At 40.9% G+C, this 18,881-nt stretch overlaps 1 protein-coding gene across 7 annotated transcripts in view; it reads right to left on the minus strand.

Moving 5' to 3' along the window:
• Positions 1 to 18,881, minus strand: part of ptprfa (protein tyrosine phosphatase receptor type Fa) — a 225,811-nt gene that overhangs the window by 45,828 nt on the left and 161,102 nt on the right. For 4 of the 7 annotated variants that reach the window (XM_041039769.1, XM_041039766.1, XM_041039768.1 and 1 more), the window contains exons 15-18: positions 14,246 to 14,343; positions 12,396 to 12,652; positions 10,178 to 10,259; positions 5,049 to 5,261 (exon numbers count right to left, since the gene is read on the minus strand). In XM_041039769.1, coding sequence (XP_040895703.1) covers positions 5,049 to 5,261; positions 10,178 to 10,259; positions 12,396 to 12,652; positions 14,246 to 14,343 — 650 coding nt within the window. Of the gene's footprint in view, positions 1 to 5,048; positions 5,262 to 10,177; positions 10,260 to 12,395; positions 12,653 to 14,245; positions 14,356 to 18,881 lie in introns of all 7 variants that reach the window. The other 3 variants (XM_041039764.1, XM_041039767.1, XM_041039763.1) reach the window with 1 other exon arrangement.

Raw genomic sequence — 18,881 nt, forward strand, 5'->3', positions numbered from 1 at the left:
ATTATGCTTCTGGAAAAAACTAAAGAAGAATGAGGTCAAGTACACCCAGTTTAAAAAATTAGTACATAGATACACAAAGATCTACTTAGAATCACACTGATAAATGAAATGCATGCCGTTCATTAGGGTGAGTCCCTCTCTTACAGCTCTGGAGGCCATGCAGCCTCCTAACTTCTAACAAATTGGAGCATTTCTTTAAGAAGACAGAGCACAGCCAACTTTCCAAACTCTGTTACAAATAGTGTTCAGAAGAGACCTTGAAACCTTAACAGCTGAAAGGTGTGGAGCTTGATAACACGTTCAGCTCATCCGTCTCTTCAGGTTTTTCTGCTTTCTTTTCTCCGTAGCACTTTTTGGCACTTTTAGCAAAGTACTGCCTATGGCTCAGAAAAGTTTTTTTTTTATTTTTCCTGAGAAATGACAGTTTTCATGGCTTTTAGACGCCGCAGAAGCATATTCTAAGCGATATTTAGATAATCTCAGGGGGAGAAGTTTGGAAGTGATCAATCTCAGCGGCACCGCCCGATAAATAGTAATCCTTCAGGGGTGAAAAATGTGCCACTGCTACATCTGCAAGCTAGAGAGAGGAGGTGGGCTGTGCAAAGAAGAAAAGTCCCTTTAACAGTGGTGGGAGGATGAACATTTAGCTATTGTTTTTATTGTCCAGAATCTCCCCCTGAAATGAGGAAGCAAGTGATAAAATAAGCACAAATACTATTTGTGATTAGAATGTCAGTTCCCAGAACTCCAGAGATTTCCACCTCAGCTGGCACCTTCTGCTCACAGTTTGTCCCTCTGCAACAAACTGGATGCTGTCCAGTGGGCTCAGTGTGTTTCCCACAATCCCCACTCCTCTCTGCACTGCCGTCCTTCTCTCCTCCTCTCATTGTCTTTTCTTCTCCAAGTTCAGCGTCTCTCTTCTTCCTACATCAGAAACTCTTCCCATCGTCTGTGCCGTTCTCTCTCCAATGATTGCATTCCCTCCGCCGCCACCCTCGAAACCCACTCCCCCCACCTTATTTTATCCTCCCATTAAGCTCCCTCTCTTTTCTCTCTCCACCTCTCACTCTTCTCCTCACCTCTCTGTCACTCCCACAGGGCTTTGCATTCATTGGGAACGATTCACCCTCCTTCCTCTGCTGTAAGTGATCACACTGTTTATATGGCCTTTTTCTTTTATCCAATTTCACACGTCCCAGCTTGTTTACCAGAACTGGGGGGGCAGAAATCCGCAATGCCCTTTTACTTCAGTCTCAAGCCCCCCCCCTTTCTTTCTTTTCCTTCCTACGCTCCCCTTTTCCTCTCGCCTCTACCCTGCCAGCAGCTTTGCAGTAGCAGTAAAAGCTAGGCTTACTTCCCCTGTTTTCAATGAATGTGATTAGGTTTCTATTTTTGTACAGGCTTGAATCACATTCAGCTGATGTCATTTGCTGAATCTGGGCTCCGCTGCTCTGTTCTTAACAAAGTGAAACATGTATTGTGTAAGGCTACACACTCCTGACAAAAGCTGTAATGAGGAGGGGCAGAGCAAACCGAGACGCTGTGGAGTAATAGCATGTAATTGCAGTTATGTGTTTGAATGATTTTGGTGTTAGTTTAATTGAATTAACTAAACTGATCCACACTACCCTGGCTGCACACGTTAAAAGGAACACAAGGAGGTAAACAAACTGTGAGACTGATCCTCCATCAGATAAATTACTAACCCTCTTTGACGAAGTTCCTGGAACTGAGGAGTCACAGGAACAAGTCAGAAGCTAGACTAGGAACTATAGGCATGCTTTAAGCATTCACATTTGTGTTTGCACCAAATCTTAAAAAAAAAAATGTGAATCTGGGGCCTTTGGACCCACCCCCTCTCTGGGACGGGGACCTCTGGGAAGTTTCCCACTTTGCCTGGTCATAATAACTTTGTTTTTAACACAAGAAATTCTATTCCATGTCCTATTAGTAGATGGTAACCAAGGCTGTTTGTATAAAAGGTTTGTGAACTCCACCCTGATAGTTCCTGCATGATTAGAAACCAAGAGGGGAGACTTTCTGGCACCTGGACCTGTGGCAGAAGAACTAACAAAGGAACAAAGAAAAGGTTCCTTTGTTTCTCAATAGTTCCTAAGACCATACAACATTTTCTTGCAGTGGAAATTGGCTACAGGACATCCAATCTATGATGCTCAGTGAAAACTAGGGAGGATTTAGGCAAAACTGTATCTAAATGTGCTTTTGGTGTCCTCACTTTGCTTTTCTTAACTCAACATTTCCTACGTCTCCCAAAGAAACACATGAATTTGCTGTCTTACCAAGTTAGATAAAAAACAAAAAAAACAAAAAAAAACTGAACTAAGCTCAGGTGACTCTGGCTAACAGTGGCCTAAATCCAGCATGGTATGATATACGATAACCAACCTGCCAGAATTGGCCATGTACACTCTTTCAAGGACCAACACTGGTCTCAGGTTAGGCTGCTATGAGTTCAGCACTTTAACTGGAGGTGATTCTCAGGGCCAAGTCCATGCCCCTAAAACCAAAATCTGTTAGAAATCGAAGAACCAGAGCCGGTCCTTTACTCCTCCAGTGCCAGGACACAGTCCAGTGTGCCAACAGTCAGCTGTAGTCAGAGCTAGTACAAACAGGCGCAGTCTGAGTCCCTCTCCCCTCAGAAAAATAACATTGGGGGCAGGGCAGTAAGACGCTTTGACTTGTTTACAACTAGAGCTTCATGGAAAGTGTGTTTTTATGACATTAATAGGGTTAATGGGTTTATTAGAAGGTTGGTTTTAAACGTCAGACTGATCAGAAAAGTTCAAGATCACATGTATTTACAACATAATTCTGAAAGTCGTGTTTCATATGCATTGCCTGTTTAATTTGTCTTTTTGCAATGTATCGTGTATGACTTGTCTGTCATTAATCTGTTAAAGTGTCTAAAGATCTATTGTATCTATTGTTTCACCTTTTAAATAAGTGGCTAAACTACTGCTTTCCTTGTGTTTGTATGAATTGTATGAATGTGTTTTAATGTAAGTATTGTAGCAACAGTACATCTTTTCTGTTGTGACCTGTGTGCTTTGTGTGTTTGTTTTTTCATGGTGCATGGACAGGTAATCCATTAATGCACCACCAAACAACAAAACAGGATTAAAAAAAACATGGTCCACTGGCATTTGCTGTTTCAAAGAGACACTCTGTCAACACAGTTCAGTTGAACTGACTTTTTAAAAGTAGTAGGCTGGAAGACACATCTGTTATTCAGGACCAGAACCCCTCGCTCAGATCTTAACACATTTAAATGACGATGCCACCGGGGGAAAGCGACTGATCCAAGAAACAAAAGAGCTTTCAGAATGGGAGAGGCAGTCTGAAGATACTATGCTGTGGAAGCGAGACGCCTGTGAGTGACAGCAGGAGTCGTGGCTCCGCTGCCTGAGAGATATACCTGCAGATGCATGCATGACTGAAGGACGTGATTCGCATTCGCTGCCAATGCCTGGCATGTGTGCGCTGCTGCCTGAGGGGCTGCTCCTTTGTTCCACAGATAGGGATGGAAAACAATGCCATTCATGACAAACTCTGCACCGCTACACACTGTAGCTGCAAGTCTAGAATGTGACCCGCAGGGCTGAAATGAAGTTTTTACATAGTTTTATGAGAACTGTTCATCCGGTGACTTTAAAAGGCCACTAATGCAGACAAAACAGCAACAGATCCGCATATTAAAAACCCATCCACATTGCCTCAGACACCCCCATCGTCCTCTAGCGCAGTTTTATGATTTATTAAAGGGCAAAAGGTGTCAAGCACAGACTTTGTCTTGGTGAACTTTTCCTGACACTGCACTGCTGCATTCAAGGCAGACTGGAACTGTAACAGCTTAATTCAGCCAACTGTGCTTCTCTCTCGCAGTGTAACAGCTGGAGGGGCCTGTGTGTTTCACTGCCGTAGAAATGCAGAAGGAGTACGTGACATAAAATAATTGGGGCACGATGGTCAGACCCCCTCTGGGAAACCATTTGTATTATGTCCCCTGCCAAGATCCCATTGATCAAGGGCACCAAAATATTATAGCGGAGAAAATAACAAAAACCCCTTCATGTCTAATGCAATCCAGCACAACAACAATACAAACTACGGCCCTGCAACAGAGCTGAACCACAGAACACTGATACACAACTGCAAGTTTCTCAATCATTGCAAGGTTATTATATTAAACACGTGTCCCTGTTATTGTGTCTACTCCCTCTATGCGATCAGCCTGTGGCTAGCAGGTATTGGAAAGATATGCCAGTGTACAAATTAAGCGAGGTTGTAAGAAATAAGAAGGAGAACTGAAGCTTTACAGTTTGGTTTCTGTCTTCTTGCTTTGCAAACTGATGCTGCCTTTCTCCTTCTTTGGCATCGTAAGCAGAAAATATAAAATTAGGCAATAAGAAAAGGAAATGAATCCAATTAGATTAGTGAAAAATTAAAAAGGGTAAATAGTAGTATAGCGTATCACAAAGGCAGTGGTTCCTGTAGGCTGGTAAGATAAATTAAGGGTCAATAAAGGAAGCAAAAATTAGAATAATCTGTTATTACCATGAATGATTTAATGGCCTTTTCAGATTTGTTTTGTATGAATATATTAATCATTTTTGTTTAATGTGCTGCTTCATTCTACATGATTGGTATTGTATATCTGGTTGCCCTGAAAGCACTACACATGATGCTACTATGCCTTCCTTTTTAAGTTCTAGTACTTACTTCTGCGTGTTGCCTAGTGTTCATCAGGACATGTAAGGTTTGATATAGTGTATAGTATATAGTGTACAGTGTATAGTGTGTAGTGATAGAACTAATAACCCTACAGGCCCTGATAATTGCCTTGTGACTGCAGAGCAATTAGCCAAAAATTCACCATCCTCTGATCAAGGTTTCCACACACCATCCATTTTTTAAAGTCATGCAGTGTATTAAAGTCCAGTCTGCTGAGCTCAACCACTGACGTTTTAAAGTGCATTAAAGTGTGCTATACATGCTCGTATGCTTCTAAAGACACAGAGGTCACTCACAGACTCGTGGTCCGTCAGATCAGCCAGGACAAAGCAGCGATACTGCTGCTGGCCGGGGAGGGGTTTGTTGTAGTAGCCATTGTATTTCTTCTCATCGCCCAGAGTGAAGATCTCAGGCAGAGCGTCCAGCTTGGCAGCGATGTAGGGCTGCAGGAAGTCCTGGCTCTGCCTCCTCTTTCTCTGCAGGCTGCTGTCAGCATCAGCCGCCAGGAGCTGCCGGAGGGAAAACACACAACAGGAGACTTTGGAACGGACATATCACGGAGTGGCATGACAATGGAACATAACACAACATGATGAAACAAAGTTAATCTCTGTAGGAGAGGGCTTTTTTTTTTTTCTCATGCCTCCCTCCACACAGACGACAGGAAAGCTTTTGATGTTACCAATCTCATCCCCAACCTGTGACTTTTACTTTTATGCACAGGAAAATATTTTTTTAAATAGTGAATAAAATATAGTTCAACATTTTGGGATATACAGGTTTTTATTTTAAAGTCTTTTCCACAAATAAGAAAAGTGATATCATTCTCATGACTGAGCATTAAGTGTGAGGCTGGAGTCAGGAGGTGGCTCAGCATGAAATTCACCCTAAAATCAAAATGAGTCATTTGGCAAGAAGAAACCAGTGAAACACCTTTCTCAAAATATGAAAAAACCCAAACAAGCCATTTGTTGTGTCTGTTTTCTGGTCAAAAAATCCTTGTATTTCAAGTTTAATTTTTGTATCTTAAAATGAAAATCAAATAACCACTTGGTTTTTTTTTTAAATTTTTGAATACCTGTTTTTGAAAAGAAAATCAAATGCATGGACCATACACAGCCCCCTCCTCCCCAACCCTTCACCTATATCCTCATCATGTTCACTGTCTCAGCTAATGCAGGAACTGGGGGTTCCCCGGCCTGTGTGATGGCAGAGATCTTATCCTCAATCAGCACTGCACTACATACTCCAGCCCTTTGTCCCTCAGCCTTTATCAGACTGCCTGTTTTTATTCCTGCTTGTTTCCTGGTGTTTCTCTTGTGAAGTGTCCTGTTCCTGTTTGTTCTCCTGCCACTTCATCGATTCATCTCCCTGCTTGTTCTTCCATCCACCTGTAAGCCTTGTCATTTTGTCATTAAAACAAAGCTGCATCGCTGCATCAGTCTGCCTCCTCATTGCTCTGAAGTACAACAGTATCAGTCCTGAGACTGACAGAGAAGTATCATTGACTATATTGATTCACATGATGGATAAGTCTTCATCATAGTGTGTTACGCTTCATTGCCTAACATCAGTGTTGGAAGTCACTAATACCCTGGGGGATGTAGGAGGGGCAAACCCCACACAGAAAAGTTTCAGGTTCAATCCTAGAACTTTTTTGCTGTGAGGGAACAGTGATAACCACCACCATAACATCTGGAACAACCTGGAACATCTAAAACTATACCCTTAAAGTACTGTCTCAGGTCTAGATTGCATTTTGAAGGATGCCGGAGACTTTAGGATTAGACACAACTGGACTTGTAGAGTCTGAGGGCCTGATGTGACCTTCAGGGGAGCACAGAGGGTCATGGCTGTATTACAGAGGATCAGCTTCTGTTCTTTCAAAGTGTGTGTGTGTGTGTGTGTGTGTGTGTGTGTGTGTGTGTGTGTGTGTGTGTGAGAGAGAGAGACATCTTTCTCAGCCATCTGCTTATCTCCACTTTATATCATTTTAGAGTCAGACTTACCTGGCACACATCAATGTTCAGGGTGATGCTGACATGCAGGGGAAATTGTTACTATCCTCACTGGAGAAACTTCAATCACACACAGACCACATATGCAAGAGTTCTTTCAGTGTCTCGAAAGCTAAAACGCAAGCAATTTGTAAAGAAACGCTTCTCAGCTTTTCAACCAAAGTGGAAAGACTTCAGTCTAAAGGCATCACAAGTGAAGGCAGCTACTGAATGATTCTTTCTCTCAGCTTTATTCACAGAACCACAGAGTGAGTGGTTCCTCAGAGTCATCCTATTATATATTCTACCCTAGAAATGTTGTTGAGTGTCTCTTCTTTGGTTATTCATCCATCCATTTTCTATACTGTCAGGGTCACGGGGGGGCTCAGTCCCAGCTGACTACGGACGAGATGACCCCAGTCAATTGCAGGGCTGACACACAAAGACAGTCTACCACTCACGCACACACTCACACCTAGGGGCAATGTAGAATAGCCAATTAACTTAATGTGCATGTTTTTGGGATTGTGGGAGGAAGCCGGAGTAACCGTCGAAAACCCACGCAGGCACAAGGAGAACATGTAAACTCTGCACAGAAGAGCTCAGACCTTCAGAACCAGGGGTTCTGTCACTTGTCATCTGTAGCCTATCACCATTCACTCCAACCAGAGGCCACTCCCCTAGCACTCACATGCTTACTGCATTAAACCAAAAGGCAAAGGTTATCAAAGGAAGTAATAAACTGCATCTGGACTGACATGAGAACGGAGTGGATCCATTCTGCCAGCTGGTCTCCCTGTGTTCAGTCTGCTGTACTATGACTCTCAGCTTCTTCCTCTTGTTTGTATGCAGAGCTCCAAATCAGGTCAACCATCAGGACCACAGCAGATCTGTCCTGGCTGCTGATGTAAAACTGCATCCACATTTATTCAGCAACCAAACTGATATCTTTATATTCACTAAACTAAAATTGACCAGTTCAGCTGTGGCGTTATGACAATTCCTGCATACCAAGTCACAACATTTAATCTAAATGATGTACTGTATAATGAAACAAATCCAGAGGAGGGGCCGGGGGATCTAGATTATAAAACCTAGGTCCAGCTCTTTAGACCGTTATCTACCTGAGTTCTGTTAGTTTTACAGAGGTGATGTGCTTCTAACTGCACAACCTTGCCAGCCTGTCTTTGGTTCTGTTGTAGGGAAGACAATCCACTACTGTAACTCATTAGAAGCTGCTTATGTAAATGACACCTATTCACTTGTGGGTTAGGAAGCACTTGGAAGTGAAACACTAAACTGTGGCTGATGGATTTTTACTGACAGTGGCAAATTATATTGTAGGAAAAGTGACAAGAGCCCCACTTTAGAGCTGCAGCCTCTACAAACTGAAACTTGATGATTTTGGTGACAAGTTGGAGTCCTTAGTGGCTGCTGTACATTTCACTAGCAGGGATGACTCAGCACTTAATCGTCCACCCCCGCAGAGATAAGACAAACATAATCCAAAAAGGTGATCTGAGACTGCTGTAATGCAAACTGAGTACTAGAGCTTGTGTAAGTGGGCTAAGAGTTGTCTCATGTGTTTGGCTCAACAGGAACCCTATCCTGTAAAAAAAAAATGGGCCATGAAAAGAAGAGACTTCACACCATCCACTCTGTCTACTGTCAAGGTCAAACTAGCACATTTTGTTAGGGATTATTAGCTGGATGTGAAGAGACATATAGAAAGAAATACAGCAATAATCAGAAGAAACCTGTTTATGCTATCAAAAAATAACTGGACATAATTTAATATGTAAAGCTGTTTGGAGGATGATATGGTCCCAAGAGGATAAATCCAAGAACTTGGTGATACCCTTACTTTTTGTCACATGCCAGCATTTGGTCTACTTCTCCATTATTATGACCTCACAAATATAAATCTCCATTGAAAAGACTGCCATGAAATTTATAATTTTTCAAAATAATTTGTCAGGCATTTTTGTGCCTTTATGAGCTGGGAGTCAAACTGGGGGCTCACTGCTCAGGGCATATGCACCCACATGGTTTGCAAAAAAAAAAAAAACTATTCAGCTATTGGGTCGCTCTGGTGAACCTGTCACAGTTTTAACAGACCATTAGCCTCCCTCTAGTTTTACCTCCACTTTTTTATTGATTTATTTTTAATCCTACCACCTTGCATTTAACTTTACATGAAAGATACAAAGGCTGATTGTTCTAACAGTGTCTGAGCACCTTCATGTTCCCTAACAGTGCCCCCTAACAACAAGGCTGTAAGAATAGTTAAATCATCAGCTCAGTGTTTGTTCCATCCAATTGGGACAATTGGATATTTTTCATATTGTTGTGTGTGATAAATATTGCAGCCTCAGGCCTGCTAGAAGGGCTTTAGACTTCAAGTCTGCTGGCTGTGAGGACTCCTGGAGCCTGGAGCCAGTTAGTTTAAATAAAGCTACAGCAAACAACATTGAATAAGATGATGCAGAACAATAAGCAGCCAAAGAAAGCTAAAACTATCGACCTGCTCCACAAGCAGCCACTAAAAATTACACTGAGATTACAATAACTTACAGTCTTTGGAGACTTAACTAAAGCTAGCCTAATTATATCGTGCTTTTCTACATTAACCAACAAAATGCTAAACAATTTTCCTCTCATTCACGCACACATTCACTGATGGCAGAGCTGCAATGCAACACACTCAAAGCACAGGCCTGTTCTCCAGGAGCAACTCAGGGATCAGTGTCTCAACACATGGACAGCCAAGGATTGAACTGCCAATCTTGTGGTTTGTGGATGAAGCTCTAGCCCTCGAGCCAGAGCCACCCATGAATGATGGTTGAATTCCATTTAGCTGCTTCAGTTTCAGCTTGCTGGACACTTGAATAGAACACAGCAGTCCTTAACTTTATTAATAACACCTGTGCTTTTCCTGGGAAGACAAATCCAAATGTCAGTGTGTTAAAGGCCTATTAGCCTCATACAAGGAAATTTAGAGATTTTTCATGAGCTCCATCTGCTTTGTATGTGTTTCAGATCAGATGCAGAAAACTTTCTCAACAGCACAAACTTCTTGTAAATTGCTTGTTTCAACCTGATGAATGCCACCTGCTCATAAACAGGTGGAGTTACAGAGGTTTGATTATTAGCATAATTGACTGCAAAGCTCTGTATAAGACTGCATGTTGTACTTCATTGGTGGCGAGGTTCCATTTATTGTCCCCGAAGAGTGAAAAAGATGTAAATATGTACTGATTGTAGAAGTGGTTCTTGCATGAGGTCTCAGTGTGTTTTGGTGAGGAACTTACATGACTAACCCCAGCAGTCTTCACCTGAATATGTAATGGTTTTTTGGGAGCAGCTGTGACTGTGTGGACAGATTTTGTCCCTCTTTACATGACTAACACAAGTGTGCATGCAGTCACCTCATGTATGTCCATGTCTTCAGGGTTCTCCCATCTGCTCAGAGAAGCTGGGGTGACGGGGACAACCACTATGTAGTACCACCTGTATCAAACACAGAAACACAACTGCGTCACACACCCTTATGCCATGTTTACATACACACAGAACACACAGTTCCATACACACTGTCTCTCTTCAGACATCTCTTGCTAATGTTTGTATGCAGCGTCTTGAAGGACTTTTCCTAATATTTGTTCTAAACTTTCTACATTCACTCTTCCTGTCTCCAGAACACCCATGGGATAAGTGTGGCTCTGGGACTGATGAAAAGGTCCAGGCCAGTCATTCATACAGAGACAGTATTAGTTTTTTTTTTTTTCTCCATCAGCCCCACTTCTCTTATTATGACTTACTTGTGGGTGATTTCTTCAGAGAAACAAACACTTGAAACACAATTAAGTCCAAGTAATTTGCAGTGCCTGTCTTCTTGACCGAGCCGGGTAATAATAAAAAATAACCTTCTGCTGAATTGTAGCCTTTGCATTGGGATTCTCTTGGCTGATTAATTGTGGGTTTTAAAGCTCAACTCTTAAATAAATTGCTTTCTGGTATCAGGAGAGAGCTGGGGAGCGGCAGTGGGGTTATTGTTAATATGGTCATGTGGTTATGGGTGGTAATCATTGTATTGTTGGGACTGAATGTTTTGTTTGTTCTTAAAACTTCTCCGACCTAAAAGAACTTTCCCTTGCAGCATATAATTGGCTGGTTATGAACGAGCTAGAACAGGACGAAGTAAGTAAATAAACCAGATTTGTGATGGCTGCTGACATGGCCCCCCCACACTGTTGAAGGCAAGTTTGTGGTTGAGCTTTTGATTTAACACACAAAAAAACATTGTCTCAACAAAGCTTATCCTCACAGGGCTCAAGTCTTATCTACAAAATATACTTTGTATAAAAAATAAACTCCTTATACAAAGAGAAACTTTTCAGAGTGTTAAATTATCATATGTATTATATTTTTAGATAATTATTATTGATGCACTTTTATGCTGCGGGTTGTTGGGGTGTAACACATTGTAACTACTTTATTTACTATTTGATAGTTTATAACATAAATATCATATTTTAAAAGATAATCATATATTTTGTCTATAAAATCTTAATCCGCAAAGTATTTGGGAGCTGCAGCTGCCAGATAAACGTAGAGGAGCAGAAATTTGCATAAAATGAGAATGCTCGAATAAAATGCAGATGTCGCCAGCTTGTACTGAAGCAGAGTATTTGAGTAAATGTACTTAGTTACTCTCCACCACTGCTGATATGACAGTGTCCAAAGTCCAAACACTGGAGCTGTGAAGAGGAGAGAAACTGGCAGTATTAAATGTATGTTGAATTAGCAATTAGTAATTCCTGTCATCAGTGTGCACACTGACGTACAAACAACTATCACTCTGATACTGAAGGAAACTTAAAAATGTCATCATCTCTCTCAAGCAGGTTCTAAAGTGTCTTTTTTCTGTGCTCTCTAAGCAGACTGATGTTTGTTTATGACTGTTTATTCACGAGGGACATGAGAGAGAATGACGTCCTCGGAAAAAGTAAATCACACTGAACGGTGTCGATATGTGTTTCGTGTCTTTGTGTTCAGATTTGGTTGAGTTATGATTCTGAGAAGGAGGACGATTCCCCTCCCGCCCCGCCTTCCCCTTTCAGCTTTCTCGTTTTGCTTTGTCCTGCTGAATGCCCGTGTCTTTTACGGACCATACCCTGTAATTTACTGATGGCTAAAATTCTTTGCGAAGCAATGAGCTGAATTACTGAGGAGCACAGTGAATATTTCACTCCCCTCCTCCCCCCTGTAATCTTCATTCTGTCCAAATGAGGCTTACGATAATATAATACACCAAAAAACAACAAACAATCAAACAAAAAACAACAAAATTTCAAAGAGGGGAAATCGAACCATGTAAATGCAGAGAGGTGAATTTCAAATTAAAAGATCTCAGTGCTTTAAACTGACTGTTACTCTACATTTCAACATGAAGAATTGAGTGCCAGTTAAAGTTCACACTCCAGTATTCCAGTCTTTATATAAAGCCAACATTACCTTCTACAACTATAAACCCAAACAGATATGTGGAGAGGAGAGGAGGTATTTCACATCGGTCTCTGAAATCATAAATCATCCATATTTCTTTCAGTATGGTTTCCCCTCAGACACACAGACAACACAGACCTGACAGGGGCTCCTGCAGGGACCCTTGGCAGAGTGATGGTCATTTTGCCACCCTCCTCTACTTCCTGTTGGTATCGAGCGGGTTTCATCTTCAGCAGGTCTGGAGCCGTTCGGATGGACACCTGCTGCTGGAGGCCGCCGGCACTGTTCCCTCGGCTCATCAGCACAAAGGAATAGTCAGTATCCGGCTGCAGCTGCGTGATCAGCTTCCTTTTCAGGTTTCCTTGAACCTCCACGCTCTGCTGGTTGTACAGGATCTGAAGCCAGGATGAAGTTTCTTAGTTACACCAATACAGTTTGATTGAATACATAATGTTTACTGCACTGGGTTTCTATGGTATGAATTGTAACTGGTTCTTTTTTTTTCTTTGTCTAAATCACCACAACAAAAATAAAACTCTAGAGGAGGAAATAAAGTTAGATTACAATAAAATATGTATGCCTTGGAGACATGTATTATAAAAGATGAATATCATCAGTGTAAAGTGATACATTGATGGTTTCCACCCTCTTCCTTGCTTTGTACCCTCTGACTTTATAGGAATAGTTCAACACCATGGAAAATACATTTATTATAGTAGAGCGTTGGATAAGAAGATTGATACCACTGAAGGTAGGGGGAAACAGCTCTATGAAAAAGTACCTTGTAGCTTGTTTATCAGCACACAAACAAAAATGTTAAATGACAACTTGTGATTTTACACGTCAGAACTAAAACAGAAATTGATCCATCTGCCAGGTCAGAGAAAGATCCTGGTCTGGTTTAATACAGAGAAAGTACACAGTGACTTCAGACACAAGGTGTTTATGTATTCACATTTGACCGAAATCAAAGTCTTTCCTGAACCTTAACCAAAGGAGACACTCTGGTCTCTGGTGTGACTGCTGTTTCTGTTTGTTTGTATGTCTGCCATCCATCCAAGATGTTTATATAAATATACAAAAATGTAATTTCTAGGAGATGGGATTGCCAAAATAGCTTTAGGTGTTGGTTGGGATGTATGTTCACCGAGCACAAAGCTAGCCTAGCTGTTTCCTCTTGTCTTTATGTGAAGAAACTAAACCAACCACGACCTCACTCCAGCTCCATACTAAATGCACATGATGCAAGACTGACATCAGTCTCACCCTTGTAAAGACAGGGATTACGCCCATTCCCAGAAATGTTGAAGAATTCCTTCAGTAACGATAGCTGTGTCTTTGCAGTCATATCAGAGACCAATGCTATCATCACCTTTAAAGCATATGGTTCATTTTTTTCATTTTTTTTTTTAATCAAAATCATCACTAGTATTTCTGTGATGATATGATGACATTGTTATTTATATCCTCAGTTTACTTTGCACTTATAAGAAGCTTGATTCCTTGCTTCTTCCTGTGTTCTCTTAATTTTCTGAAGCATCAGTAACTCACTGTTTTGTCTTGCAAGGCGCTAAATAAATAACGTATGATTTAGCTTATCATCAGAGCTACACAGTGCCAATGGCTGCGTGACAAGACAGACAGGCCTCTTAACAAATGGCCAGTCATAAAGTACAGTTACAGGCAGAATTTAATACAATGTGAATTGATTTTCTTGATGATTTATGGAGCAGCTGTTCTGAGGAGGAGGTCTACACGGCAAAAAAAAAAAGTGAGTCACAAAGTGAGTATTTAGTTTGGTTAATGTATATCTTCAAATATCTAGTTGAAATCTAAAAAAATTGTTCTTTTCTTATAACAGTCATCAGTTCCTATGCCACAATTTATTTTACACCAAACATGAAACTATAACCCATCAATGGTTGGTTCTGTAATGTGTGTTTCAGTGGTGCAGCTGATGTTTGGGTGGAAGTGTGAGCTGGTCTTACCTTAAGAGGCACTTGAGACTTGTAGGTTTCTGGCACTTCCCAGGTCAGCAGGACGGAGGTTTTCATCACAGCCTTCACACCAAAGTTCTTGGTGAACGCTGGGGGAAGGTCTGGATGATTATTAGGTGGTTAATTTAATGGATGTGACTGAGATGATTCAAAATTGATGAGTTGGTGCACAAATGCAAGAAAATGACAGTATATGTCAACTAAAATTAGAGTTTTTTTTTCAAACTAAACATTCATCAAAATGAGAGCAGTCTTATCATTCTGACAGAATCATCCCAGTATTATGGTCTGTGATAATCTGACTTAAAGCTGCAGTGTGTGTTATATGAAAGGAGCCGCTCATAATGATGATCCCATAGAAAACAATCGCCGCATATACAATTCCTTTAGCTCCTTCAGCTCCTTGGTTTGATTTTTGTGTGTTGATACATTGCCTGTTCATTGTGTTGAAACTTTTTTTGACAGAAAAATGTCCAGTGGAAGATGAGAGGACACCATGACATGGTGAGACAAAGTGACTCTAGATGCCACAAAACGATAGCTCCCAGCAAATTTCATTTAACAGAGCAGCATCTGGATCATAGACTGTACAAGACATGGACGTAGCACCCGTGACGTCACCCATTGGTTTCGGGGAGTCGGTTTTGTGACCAAACCATGGGCATTTGAGCTGCGCCATCTTGGATTTTAGTGGGTGTGGGAGTCAGTCAGCCGGGGTCAGCCGGCCCAGAACCCGGCCACTTAGCTCGGAGCAACCGAGCTAGCCTAAGGCTAATCATCTAATCAGCTAGGCTAACAAGCTAAGCGGCAGCTACACGCAGCTACATCCACCACACAACAGTCCCAGAGTCCGACCCGACTAGCTCGACCCCGTGTAAACGCGACACACAGCATACAACAGAGATCATAATGTTGCTGCTGTGGTTTAAAAATTACTGTTTCAAATAGAGAGGTTTTAGATGGAGCTGCAGGGTTTGGTGGAGTTGGGGGGGGGGGTTATTTCTAACCTATTACTTAACTGTGAAAAAAATCATTATTATTTCATATTGATAAAATATATTAAAACGTTAAAAACATTATTATTATTATTACTACTGTCGTTATTATTAATGATAATAAAAAATTATGATAATAATAATATATTAAAATGTTTAATATTTACCGGCTTTCACCGCTGCCTCCACCCACTATCCACTTACAGCAGCACACCGCCGCTTACTGACGGAGCTGCTCTGTCCATGCAATGTCGGACTTTTTAAACAGAAAAATGAGACAAAATAAAATTGTAGCCTAGTATTCCCGCAATAAACGGACTCTGAGAGTCCTTTAGCTGCTCCGGTCCTCTATCTGTATCAGCAGCGACCGTAAATCGGCAATTAAGTCATAAGCCAGCGGCAAAATATGCCGGTACATGCTAATTAGTGCAAACATCCAGCTAAAATAGTGAGAAATTTACTTACCGAAAAAAAAAACTGCAACACAGACTCCTTCGATGGTCGGTTAGTACAGTCTACACTACAACCAGCCGTATTGTCACAAAAACCTATCCGAACAAACAGCAAACAAACACGGACACTGCAGCCCCGTCAACCGCTGGAGGTAGCCGGAGGCCTCTGGATGTAGCCGCCTAGCCCAGCTGATGCTTTAGCAAAGAGCTAACTGCCAGTGCCTGTCTATGGGGCTATCACTCAATGTAACCACGCCCTAATTTATGTAAGAATTTTAAGCCTAAATAACATTAAAACGGTTGTGGTACAAACCCCCCAGTGTTCACGGAGGTGGAAACTATCAATAGAGACCAAAAACAAAAGATGTACCAGACTATTATATGTTTTTTAGGCTGTAAAGTTGGCTATTTTAACATGGGGGTCAATGGAGAACTGCTCACTTCTAGAGCCAGCCCCCAGCGGCAGCTGAGGAACTGCAGCTTTTTGAACGCGGAAGTGATCCTCACTGCTGACACCTACAACTCCCCCCTTGATCTGGATCTTACACAGATCTCTGTCAGGAACTGTCAAATGGACATTACAAAGCAGAACGAGGTATTCACTCAGGTACTCTGCATGATTGAGAGTCAGTCTGGTCTCGAACTGGACCAATCAGAGCAGAGCTGGACAACACCGTCTGATATTTGTATTTGCTGTTTAGTAATATGTGATTATTTTCTACTTTTTCTGAATAGTTTTGTCTTTAGTAGTTTTTTAGTAGATTTATGATGAATGAATTGTGGGATTCATGCTTTACATTTGATTACATTTTTGATGGATTAGATTTTATATCTTCTGATATAATATAATATAGTTTCTGTTTTTGTCCTTTCATACACTGTAAATGAAAAACAATGTGCTTACTTAAATTAAATTGTGCATTTAAATTAATTAATACCACTCTTTTAATTTTATTTGCTTCCACTGTGTTTTCTGTACATTTTCCCTGCATGCTTGTTTCATTCTCTAACATGCACTTGATTATTCTGAGTGGGAACAGGGTGCAATATTTTCTCAGTGTTTTGGGGGTAGGAGGCCAGAGCTTCCCAACATTCTCTGAGGCAATGTGCTTATGGACATACTGTAAGTTTGTTTAAAACTGAACAGTGCTCAGTTTCTTTGGCACACTACCTTAATGTTCATGTACCTTACCCTTATTGAGTTACAACTTTATTGGGGTTAACTATACTAAGATACATTAAGTATAGTGTATCTGTAATTTCAAGTAATGCCCTCTTGTTTTGGCAGAATATATGTTAATGTGATCCATAGTTTTAGAGCTGAAACGGCTCTAAAACTATGAATGTTGAATGTGACTATACTGAGATACATTAAGTGCTCATATCTTTCAAAGAGTACAGCTACTCAAATAATACATGTTCAGTCTAAACACAATCATTTCACACAGATTCTTTTCCCTTAGTAATCTGTTTCCTTATGTTTTTCATTTAAGTAAAAGTAACATGTTAGAGTTTACAGTGTAGAGGCATGCTGTGTCCCCTATACAGGAGTATCAGCTCTGCTCTGATTGGTCCAGTTTGAGAGTAGACGGACTCCCAGTAATGCAGATCACAACCGTCTGAGTGATGAATATAACTTTGTCTACATACTGAGTAATCTGCTCTGTAATGCATCAGTCTGTCTCTCCTGCAGTGGATGAGACAGTCCCAAATGTGGACAGCCCAGGATGTGGCTCAACACACATAGAGGACAAGAAGAGTGGAGCTATTACTGCAGTTGTAATAGTACAAACACTGAATTGAAATGCTTGTTTTGCAAACAGTAGATCACAAAAATACCAATGAAAATGCAACTTGCTGCTGAATGACAGTAAAAAAAAAAACAAACAAAAAAACATGTTCATGGTTTCCACTTGAAAGACTAAGGGCTGTATTTTCCTGACAGTGCAAAGCCAGACAGTTTTTATTTTATGCACTTTTCCTCAGGGGCTATTTTTTTTCTGCATCTGTGCCTGTTTCTGTTATCTTATCTCTTATTGCAGAGGCAGGACAATTTTTGTGGTTTAGTTGGCAGAGCAGCACACGCACGCATGCACGCACGCACGCACGCACGCGCACACACACACACACACACACGCAGGCACGCACCTACACACATCTCTCCAGAACCACAAAAACACAAAACACCTTTCACATATGTTAAGTTTGTCCTCTTTTCCATTTGCTACATGTTCTGTTTGACGACGCGTTCCCCACAACTTGTAGAATGTGGTGTCTTTTCTGTGCAGCTGATTAAAGCCCTGCAGTCATCAGAAGCAGGTGAAAGGCAGCAGGAATTATACGTGTGTTTCAATGACAGTGTCGGATTTGAGAGAGGGGCTTTGTGTAATTTTACTCGGCAATGGCACAGCAACGATTTAAATCTTCAGACGTGATAACAGAACCAGTCTGGATCAGTTTCTCTGAACATCACTGGAAAGCAATTTCTCACAGATTCAGGGAAGTTTAATGGTTCTATCACAAGGCATCGCACAAACTCTGCTTCATCTGGAGAGTCAAAATATTTTATCTGACATGTCTGATCATTATTATACTGAGTTTTCATTTTTTTTCCAATCGTGTTTATAAATTTAAGTTTAAGTTCACGTCATTTTTTTTTTTTTTAAAGCTTCGGAGCAGACGCCTGCATGGGTCCAATCTGTTCATTTGTGTTTCCTTCCACTCAGAACTTCACTGCAGAGGATAAAACTCACTCATCTCCAGAAACTTGTGTACTTGACGCACATATGGCACAGCGTGGATCCCTTCATCATTCATTTAGAATTTCTGACAAGACACTGGGTTTTAATAAGAACTCAATCTGTACATTTTTTTGTTAATACAAAAATGCAAATGTCCAAACCCTATTTTGCATTTGTTTATTTTAAGATGAGGATGTTTTTTTTTGTTTTGATTTGGACTTGCTTCAGTTCATTGGACTCTAAAAACATAAATGAGTGTTTAATGAAGGGGAGGAGAAGAGCCTCCAAGTTTAAATGTATTAATTAGCCTTAATTAAACATTTAAAAACTATAACCAACCATGCTAATATTTCAGCAGCTGGAGCACCAACATATATCAGTTGCCTATTCATTCTTCCATTAACAGCGCATCTGGGGCGATGTAATTTAATTTTTGTGA

The sequence above is a fragment of the Toxotes jaculatrix genome, chromosome 6 (genome assembly GCF_017976425.1).
Source record: "Toxotes jaculatrix isolate fToxJac2 chromosome 6, fToxJac2.pri, whole genome shotgun sequence".
In the NCBI taxonomy this organism is placed as follows: domain Eukaryota; kingdom Metazoa; phylum Chordata; class Actinopteri; family Toxotidae; genus Toxotes; species Toxotes jaculatrix.